Source organism: Eumetopias jubatus, unplaced genomic scaffold, assembly GCF_037043125.1.
Source record: "Eumetopias jubatus isolate StellerSeaLion01/CBP00866 unplaced genomic scaffold, mEumJub1_p1.0 scaffold_172, whole genome shotgun sequence".
NCBI classification, from domain to species: Eukaryota; Metazoa; Chordata; class Mammalia; order Carnivora; family Otariidae; genus Eumetopias; species Eumetopias jubatus.
In genome coordinates this window covers 238,567-249,383 of record NW_028274978.1, presented here as the reverse complement: position 1 = coordinate 249,383, position 10,817 = coordinate 238,567, and the positions used below count along the sequence as shown (strand labels likewise).

The following is a 10,817-nucleotide window of genomic DNA, read 5'->3' as shown; positions in this document are numbered from 1 at the left end:
TCACTGAATATTTAAAAAGTAATTAAGCTCAGTTCCTTCTGTTCCACTGAAATTTTTAAATTTATTTCTCCAATAAATGGTCAAATAAAATTTTGCTTCTTTTTTTATTGCTTACTATATTAATGACTCCTAACTAAGCAAACTAACAGCTGAAAAAGAATTCCCCTTGGGAAGAGACCTATAATAGTTCCCAATAGTTTGACAAATGAAAGGTAATTAAACTGGACCATAAAGAAATGATTGATCTGGAAACATAACAATAAGGCAATTATTCCTTTTAGGGAAATAGCATATATGTAACAATACAGACTGTGTGTTTGCAAGTCAATTTTAGTAACCGTGATAAGTTTAGAAGGGATAGGAAGGATGAAAAACTTTAAAGATGGGCTACAGATGACGATTCTACTGAATTTACTTTTATTCTCAGCTTTAGCAGATCGAATTTCTCTACGATATGCCATGCCTTGGCAAGCCATGATCATCAGCTGTGGCAGTCAAATTTGCAGTGGTTCCCTTGTTAGCAGCTCTTGGGTTCTCACTGCTGCCCACTGTGTCAGGAACATGTAAGTTTGCATCCTGCTTCATATAATACACTGTGCTAAAGTATTTTCAAATTAGTTTGTTGAAGTCTTCTTTGAATTAATTCACTTCATATTATGCCTGAACAGTATCTCTTATCTCTATAGAATCTTTGCATCAGGCTAGGCAAGAAATTTGCCTCAGCGTGTTTGATTGATATTTCCTTTAGTTAATACCTCCCTAGTTCCACTGTGTATGAATTTTGAGTTTTCATAGTGTTCTGATTTCCCTACAGGTAAAGTAGGAACTTTATACATCATAGCTAATGGAATACATTACAAAGCCTAATACTGATGGCTGTTAAGGCCTCATATATCCTAGTGAATATATTCTAATTAGTCTCTAACTACACACTTAGGAATCCTGAAGACACTGCTGTAATACTAGGCCTGAAGCACCCTGGAGCACCTCTGAGAGTTATTAAGGTGTCTAACATTCTACTGCATGAGAGATTTCGGTTGGTGAGTGGGGCAGCAAGAAATGATCTAGCACTGCTGCTCCTTCAAGAGGTCCAGACTCCCATTCAGCTCTTAGCACCATTGGGACATCTGAAGAACCTCAGTAGCTCAGAATGCCGGCTTTCTGGGCCAAGAGTTCTCAAACCAGGTCAGTAGTTAATTTGCTTATTAGGACAGTGGTTCTAAAATATGTGAGATGGGGGATCCATTTGTTTGATGTTAAAATTCAGGTAAGAATTCTAGCCAATATTGTCTCCATTATTAATTTTAATTTTTTTTCATAACTCAACTAATTTTTAATGGGAACATGAAAAATTTGTATTTAACTATCGACTTATATTAACAGTGAAAAAATTTAGTCAAGGGTTTCAGGAGTTTTATAATTGCATGCTACTTACTATCCAAGGAGACCCTAAGAAATCATTAGTAAATACTAGATTAACAACATGATCCGAAATGTAAAAAGAAAATGTGGCTGTGTAACCAGGGATTCCATCATCCTGTGATTCTTCTATTTTCAGTGTCTGGGTTTTGATCAAAATAAGAGATATTCTCTGGGATTTGTTTTGGTTTTATAAAATGATAGTTTTGATAATGACTACATAAGATTTCAAATGTGCAAAATGATACAAGGTAGATCTTTCTGTGTACAGTCAAGTTTAGTAAATAAAGTAGACATGGACTGCTTCCTAAATGTGCTAACTTTATAATAATGAAAAACATAGGTCATTGTTTTTACTTATACTTAAGAAAATGAAGTTAGATATGACTTGAAATATATTTTACAAATGAAAATAAAATTGCAAATTATTTGGAATGGCATTTAAAACGTGAAGAAAATTATTAGAATGGATAAATATGTGCAGTAAGAAGGTGATAACAAAATAAATGAAGTTTTTTGGCATTAAAACTTAGAGATAATTTAAAGTGATGATGATATCATCTCATTAGTTAGTGTTACAATGCAGGCTATATCTCTTGGACTTCTTATTTTATACCTGTTTTTCTAGGAGAAACAGATGAGAATCCAGAAATGTTACAGATGCAGGTGATGGGAGCTTCAGGCTGTGCCCACCTCCACCCTGACATTGGCAGTTCTATTATCTGCTTCATTACTCAGGAGAAAGGCTCTGATACGAATGTGGTAAACAGTTCCTGTTCATTTTTTAATTCTAATTCATAGAAACTATAAATTTTTCTACATATAAAAATGTAGACCATGCAATTAGTAAGTTATAAATATAAGAAATTGGGTTTTTGTTCAGTGGGAATAAACAAAATTACTTACAGAACAAACTTCCTCAAAAATGTATGCTATTAATCTCTGGTTTATCTGACACTTGTTATTCTTAACTATCCACACTGAAATGCTGTTTTGGTGGTGTCCATAGAAATTAGGAATTTCATATAATTCTGTATATTCTAATACATGGCTTCTAAATTTCATCATATCTGAAACCTTAATTTGCCTTTATAAATGCCATCTTTATGGACTAACGGTCAATGGCATTATCAGTAGTTTCCTATGAGAAGAATCTATTTGGTAATTATATTGATTGGCTGCTAGCTATTTGAGACCTCTTTATTTTCTGAATAGTTTTTCTCTTTTCCAACTAACAAAGTCTAATAATAAGTAAGAATTTAAGACAGTGGCTTTAATCAAAATTCTACCATTGCCTTCACAGGAACCTGTGACTCCTGGCAGTGCTGTTATGTGCAGACCAGTGTCTGGAAATGGCAGCTGGAGACAGATAGGCTTTACCAGTCTAAAGGCACTTGCTACCATTGTCAGCCCACACTATTCCTGGATATTTTCCACATCAGCCAAAACAGGTCATCCCCTAAACCAGGCACTCATGCCTTGGGTTGAAAAGCCAAAGTCATCTAGTCTTCATAAACAGGCAACACTGCCACTTTCATCATTAATGATTCTTGTAATGCAGAGTCTATTGTAAACCAGTGGTTATAATGACCAGTACCAATCTGGTCACACTGTGATAAAAAAAAAAAAAAAAAGAGATCAGAACTTCCAATTAAAACAAAACAGTTGAATTAAGACCCTAACTTCTCTGCAGTTATTCCTTAGAAAAGCATCAATTCTATCCATTAAAATGACATTCTTTTAACATTGTAAAAAAAAAGATTTTAACAATTAAAATTTCAAAAATGTAAAACCTTCCACCATGACTTGTGATAATAGTTAATAAGATAATATAAAAAAATAAATCACATTGAAAAGTTGACAAATACATAATCACACCTCATAAAACTTCAGAGCGCTCATGTGTTCTATCAAAAACATATACGCCTAAACTTATTCTATTTCAGTTGTTAGAGAGAATAAGACAATTATAAAGCTTGAAGTAGTTAGTAAAACATAAAAAAATTAATACACAATGTACATAAAACCCTTAATTATATAAAAATAAACATGAAAGAAGGAGTTTTCCTTTGGATTTTCCATATGTAACTAAACAATTTAACAAAGGGGAAAAAGGCAAACCACAAACAAGAAATACAATCTTAGTTATTAAAACTGTCTTAACATCATGAGATGGTGGCTTGGATTAAAAAGATTATAGGAATTAAGCATAGAGCAGCTATATAGAGACAAAGTACTTGTTTGAAACTGAAAAATGATTATAAACACAGACAAGTAATATGGCACGATATATTAAATTAACTGCAATTGAAATTAAAATTAAAAAAATAAAGGAGTCGCGGTAAATGAAGAAATCATGAATACAGTTAGCTGTAAAGATGGGACATTGCAAAGAAAAAACTTTTTTTTAGAACAAATAAGATCAACTAAACCAAACCGGATGACAGAAAACATATGCTTTTCCTGGAGGCATACAGCAAAGGGGATCCAGATGCCCCTCCCTGAAGAGGAAGTCTGGGCGAACACTGTGGAGAGGGTGGCAGGTGGATGCAGTCTGCTGGGTCGGTGACCTCAGTGCTCACTCTTTGGAAGGCCAAGGCCAGGCGGCAAGGAGCTGAACATGGCACCCAGGTGACAAGCAGCACGAACGCCTTCACCACCAGAGATGGAGCATCTTGTGTTGCATTCTGCCAACAGCATGAATGCCCCAGGAAGGGGTTCCCGGGTCATCTGGCCTGCAGAGGAGAACGCATCCACTCTCGACTTCCCCGCTCCGGGCCAGCCGGGTGAGACCGTGAGCAGAATATCAAGCCAGGCCATCACGTCCCCAGAGCTGGCCCACAAATGTGGTGAGAGAATGCCCACGAGTGGTTTTGAGCCAGCAAAGTAGGCTTGGGGCCGTTGGTCTGGCATCAATGCAAGCCAGTCTATCCAGTCATCACTGACAAGCAGGGGCTCCTTGTACTCCCCCTCCCCCCGTCTCAGTTGGGGGAAGCATGCACATACATCCAGGCCTAGTCCCCGACCGGGTCTCCACACGTTTCCTCCAGAGTGGATTTCATATGCGCCCCCACGGTCTTGGACCATGTTTTCCATCTGTTCGCCCTTCATGTGGATGCTGTCCAAGTCCACTGGCACTCCCGAGTGACATTTGTTCAATGACAGACGCTGGCATTGTCCTTGCCGGGGAGGGAAGGTGAGAAGGGCCAATGACAAGAGGTGTGCTTCCTGGGAAGGAGACGGAAACCCCTAGCTATTTCCCACACCTGGGACCATCCGTGCAAGCAGCACAGATGGGTGGTGTGCCTCACACCCGCCTGCCAACTCTCACTGCATCCTCCTTGCCTTCACCTCTGTGTGTCTGTTCATCGAGAGGGGAGACAGACCCCTGAATAACCACGGAATACAAACAAGACCTGTGTGTCTGGAGGGACGTGGCTGCACTTGGCCTCTTGCCTCTTTCTCCATCATCGGCAGAGCTGGAAATCCCGCAGGACCTCTCCTTTCCTGCCCGGGGCCTACACATGCACTCATACACACGTGTGCACATGCAAACACTTAGACACGCAACACACACACATACGGTCTACACAGGCATGCGCCTGTGGACACACAAACACACACACACACACACATGCCTGGAAACACACAGAGACACAACACACACAGGCACACGCAAACACACACACATGACACACACCCACACACCCGGGCTCAGCACATGGGAAAGAAGATGGCCACACGCATGCACGCAGACACAAACCCATGCTGACAGGCACCACTCTCTCTCTCTCTCTCACACAGGCGTGCACACACACACACAATCTGAGGCCCACAGGCATGCATGTGGCTGCACACACCCACTTATACTCACACCAGTGCATGCACACACACTCAGATCACATAACACACAAACACACACGTGCTGCAGAAACCCATGCGCACTTGCCCATGCAAACACACACAGCTGCACTCGCAAACACACACACAACACTCACACAAGGTCTCTGGCATAGCCATAAACGCTTGGCCCGGCACACACACACACAACCCCCTCTGCCCAAGAACTCCCATAGACACAGGTGCAACAAATACACATGGTCTTAGGCACACATGCATAAACAACTGGCCCTCACCCAGACACACACACACACACACACCTGCCCTCAGGATACCCACAGGGAACAGATACACACGGTCTGCGTCACACAGGAATGCACGAGCCATACCAACATACACACATGCACGTGTTAATGCAAACATGCACACATGCACCCCACACAGTCTCTGGCACACAGGCATGTGTGCTGAGCTACCCAACACACACGCACACACTTTTGCACGTGTAATTCCATGCACACAACATACACAAACCTCCAGCACAGAAGAATACACAATTGGCCCCGGAAACACACACACACACACACACACACACACACACACACACACACACAGCCCGTACAACACACAGAGACTCAAGGAACACACACGGTCTTCAGTACACAGGCATACACTGCTGGTCCCGCAACCACAGACACACACACATACACACACGCGCTCATGCCAACACATATATAAGCAACGCACACACAGCCACGCGTGTTTTCGGCACACAGGTCTGCACACATGACCACCCAAATACACACATGCTAATGCAACACACACACACACACACCAATCACACACACAATCTCCAAAACAGGCATGAACTGGTGGCTACAGAAGTGCGCACACACACACACACACACAATCAGTCAAAGGCCTGCAAACACACAGACACACAACAGACACCATTGTGCATGAAAGCACACAAATACTCAACACTCACACGGAAGGTCCCTGGCACACGTCCATACATACAAAGCCCCACAGAAAGTCACACACCCAGGTGCGCCTGAAAACACATGCACACACCATACACCCAGGGACTAGCACACACAGCCAGGCAGATTTCTGCTAGCATGCACACACACATTCATAGGCCCTGGGAAACCCACGGACCACGCAACACACACATGGTCCCCGTACACAGGCATTCAACTTGGCCACAAACACAGTCCACTGTGTGCAGGCAAAGAGCCACTCAGGAAACACAAACCAAACGCATATGATCTCCAGTGCACAGGCAAGGCCTTGATAGGAACACATATTAAGGTGCACAAGAAACACACACAAACACACACTCACACACCCTGGGAAACACACTGTATCACCGGCACACAGGCATGCACGTATGGCCGCACACATACACACATACACACACATGCAAACACACATGGAATAGAAACACACACAGTGCCCAGACACAGGTATGTGCACTTGGCTGTACACGCGCGCACACACACGCCTATTTGTGTGCAAACACACTCAGGGAACACACGCCAACTCACAAGGTCTGTGGCACACAAACATGTACACTTGGCCACACACACCAACACATACGTGGGCATGCAACCACACAACACATAAACACCCAGGGTCCCAACACAAAGCACACACACGTGGCCTCGCAAACACACAACCGTACACCTGCAAAAACACCCTCCCGATACACACACTAAGACACATGGTCTCCGGTCCACAGGCATGCACTCTTCCCATGCACACATGTGCACATTAAAACTCACACACACCACACAAACATACACGATCCCCGGCATAGAGGCATGCTCAGGTGGCTGCACGTGCAAGTACACACATGCACGCACACGCACACACAGACAGCCAAACGCAGACCTCCCTCACACAGCCCACTCACAAAGCCGCATTATCTTCCACCACTCACACCTGACTTCCCTCATGCGTCCTTCTAACTGTCCCCTGTGGGCGGGTTTTGCGTCGCGGGACAGCGTGGGTCCACAGGGACCACGAGAGACAGCCTCCTCCTTCGTCCTCCCAGGACACAGGGGTTTTGCAGTGCTCCTGACAGATGCATGCATGGGAACGCATCACAGCCGTGCGGGGCATGCTTCCAGGAGCAAGGGTACTGGGCCAAGCTCCCTAAGTGGTGTCAATGGGCGGGACGAGGAGCCACCAAGCCACGAGGGTCCTGCTCTCCAGGACAATTCCCCACCTGTGTGCCCTGCCCTGAAGTATCAGACACTAATGAACAGAGGTCTGCCTTTTCCGCCCTCCTCTTGAGCCTGCCTCGGATGTCCTCATGCCATGCCCTGGCCTGCCCTGTGCCCATGCTGAACATCACCGCCACATAGGCAATTCCACACGGCGGGGGTTGGAGGGTCTCATGAGGCAGATAGCCTCCTCGCCCTGTCCTGGCTCCAAGGACAAACCCACACACAGATGCACAGCCCTTCTTAACTTATGTCTCTCGCCATCTGTTCAGATACGTGCTGGATACTCTCCAGAGCTGCCACACGTGATCCTTTCCCCCATTTCTGTCCTGTGCAGGCAAAGCACCACCTAACTCATCCTCCCATCGTTCACAGTGGTGAATATCTCCTTGACATCTTCTGGTTGGTCAGACTCTGATCTCTGTGTGGTCCACGTCCACACAGCTACCGTGACCTGGGCGCACGCGCGCGTGCACACACACACACACACACACACACACACACGTTAGGGATTCGTGAAATTGCATAATGCCAAGGATAGCCAAGGCGGGATGAGGGTGTCCTCTGTCCTCGTGAGATCCTGTTCCTCCTCACCTAGAGACTCAGGAGCCTCCAGCCCATGGCCCAGTGCCATTCCCAAGAATGGCCATGAGGCCGTGGGAAGCCACGGGGGGGTCCGGAACATGGAGGGAAGTGGGGGAATTTTGGCAAGGAGCGGGCTGGGAAAAGGAGCTCCAATCGAAAAGACTGGCAGAACATCCCCAACTGAACGAGAGGCCGGGGTCCTGAGAAAGGGGCTGATGCGCACAGGTGTCAGTTCAGAATAACGGGGTGGAGAAACCTTGCTTCTCCCGTGTGACCTGGGACGTTCCGGCTGCCAGCATGGGGGGCCTGAACTTGCCCGCATGGACGCACCCACCTGGATGTGTGCTGAGTTCCCCTAGGTTCACTTCTCACCCTGCTACCCGCTCCCTGGGTGAGCTGGGGCCCAGTCTCCTCTGAGCCTCAGTTTCCCCACCACTAATCTGCCTGTCCCACGGCAACTTCCACACACACAAGTCAGGACCCAGCAGCCCTGGCTTCTCACCGACAGGCACTCCTCGCAGTTCATTCCCTTCGGATGCCTTCCTAACTCGGGTAGGACAGCAGAGGATTGGGCCACAGGTCTTCGATGACGACCTGGTAGGCGAAACAGGCCAGCTGAGCACAGGCCCTGGACCCCGTTCCAAGCAGCCGGGGCTCGGGCATCAGCCCGGCCGACGAAGGCCGCCAGGGGCCCCGCCTCGGCGATCCTGTTAGAACCTGGGACGCTGGGGTCACACAACCAGTTGAAGAAGTTAAGGCTGGTGGTGTCGTGCCTGTGGCAGCCAGATCCATGTTCATAGTCCCAAAACACTGGACAGGTGTGGAACGACACGCCCTATATCCTGCAGGAAGGGAAAATTTAGGAGAGGCTCTCCACGGCCTAGGACCCACGCCCTCTCGCCTTCTCTTCCTCTCAACCTCCCAGCCGGTCTCCCTCCTGGGCCTGGTCCACCCCATGCTGGAGACCTCACGCACCACCCCTCCCGTTCCCAAGTGCACCCCCCCCGCCCACCCCGAACATCCTCGAAGCTCAAGCTCACTCCCACCGGCAATGCTAAGGCGATACACCCTAATGATCACTTTGTTCTGGAAGTAGGGGTTGCTTCCAATGGAAAACATCAAACTGAAGCGGTATTTGGGATGGCCCAGTACCTCCACCTGCCCCGCCGAAGAAAGAGGACGGGAAGGGGGAACGTGTCTTCTAGGTGCCCCGAGCTGTTTGCCTGGCTGCGGCACTGAACCACGTTGCCCGGCCCCCTCCTGCTCAAACCCCACGCCCACCGGTCCTCCCCCAGCCTCCGTCTCCCAGGACTGACCTCCAAATTGGTCATGTAGCTGAGCACGTCTCTGTCCTGGTCACCCGTCACGGCCGATATCTTGGGGTGTTTCAGGATCTGCCTTGGGTCAAGGAGCCTCGCCGGCACGTGCTACGGAAAGAGAGGCAGGAGCCACCCGGACCTTCCCGGCTGAGAGGAGTGACGGAAGTTGCAAAAGTGCAGAAACGCCAAGCACTGCCGCCCTCCCAACCTCGTCAGCACCTGCACTTTCTTCCCACCTGCTTCACCCTGGGTAGTCCCTTGGCTTCCAGCACCTCTGAGGCTGCCTGCCCGCGACAGGGCAAGGCCGAGGGCCTGACTGCTCTCTGTTCCCACGTCCCCCTGGCCTGTGCGTGTGGCCTGCAGGCAGTCACTGCTTTGGACGGCTGGGTGTGCCCCGTCCCACTGTCACGGCCGGGATTGCTTGTGTGTTTGCCTGAAGCCCCGTGACTTTGAGGGGCCTCCTGTGCCCAGGAGGGGGCCGCTCGTGTCACCTGGAGCATGGCTGCGCACCCAAGGCCCAAAGCGTGGTCCTGGCAGAGTCAGCGAGGGAGGGAGGGAAAGCGGTAGGTGGGGGCAGGGGGAAAGCAAAAGAGAGAGAGGGACAGAGAGACCGCACACCGGGAGGAAGGGACAAAGAGGGAGGGCAGAGAGGACAGGGGGAGAGGGCGGGCGAGGACACAGAGAGGGAGCGACAGGCAGGGAGGAAAGGTGCGGGTAGGCGCCTGGGCCTGGGGTCCCGGCCTGGCTGTGTGGGGCCTGTGGAGACAGAGTTTGCAGCATCCCGGCAGCGCCGTGTCTGGGTTCCCGCGGGCGGCCGAAGCGAGGCGGCCGGCTGACTGGCTTGGCAACCCGAGAGCGGACGACATTGTGGGTCAGCCCTGAACTTTGGAAATTTGGAAAACCACGCAGGCTCTGAAGGACAGGGAAGGGGGGAGGGCAGCCTCTCCGTCTGCCCCATGCAAACGTTTCCTTCCAATATCTACTCTGAGCCAAGCGGGCTTCACACTACTTGTCGAAGCGTGTTGACCCGTGTTCCCTGAACCCTGCAAGGCTGTTGGGAGTCCAAAGCTTCCGCCCGCAGCTTCTGCACAGACAGGGTCTGGACAGGGCGCAGCCCCAGCGTTCTCAACCCTGCCACGCCCCGGCTTCCTCTGCTGTGCATTGTAGGGATCGTGGGCCCACTCCCACCAGGGAAGGGGGCGAAGAGCCCTTCCCCCAGCGCTCATGGCCGTGGCCGTGGCTATGCTGCTGCCCTCCTCTCGGTGATCCTCCACAGCAGCCGAGCCCCACCAGCCGGAGGCAGGATACGGCCTGGGATGCACTGGATATGATGTCCCTCCGGCGAGCCAGGTGAGAACTCCGCTTCTGATTCATCCTGCGCTTGGGCCGCAAGTAGGCCCCGGTAGCTTGGGCATCCACAGAG

General features: G+C 48.8%; 1 protein-coding gene across 1 annotated transcript; it reads left to right on the top strand.

The window, feature by feature from the left end:
* The first annotated feature begins 393 nt into the window (after positions 1 to 393).
* Positions 394 to 2,992, top strand: LOC148161545 (serine protease 52-like). Its single transcript, XM_088020801.1, has 4 exons — positions 394 to 563; positions 938 to 1,185; positions 2,048 to 2,181; positions 2,723 to 2,992. The coding sequence occupies exons 1-4, from the start codon at positions 394 to 396 to the stop codon at positions 2,990 to 2,992; spliced, it is 822 nt and encodes a 273-aa protein (XP_087876927.1).
* The last annotated feature ends 7,825 nt before the right edge of the window (positions 2,993 to 10,817 follow it).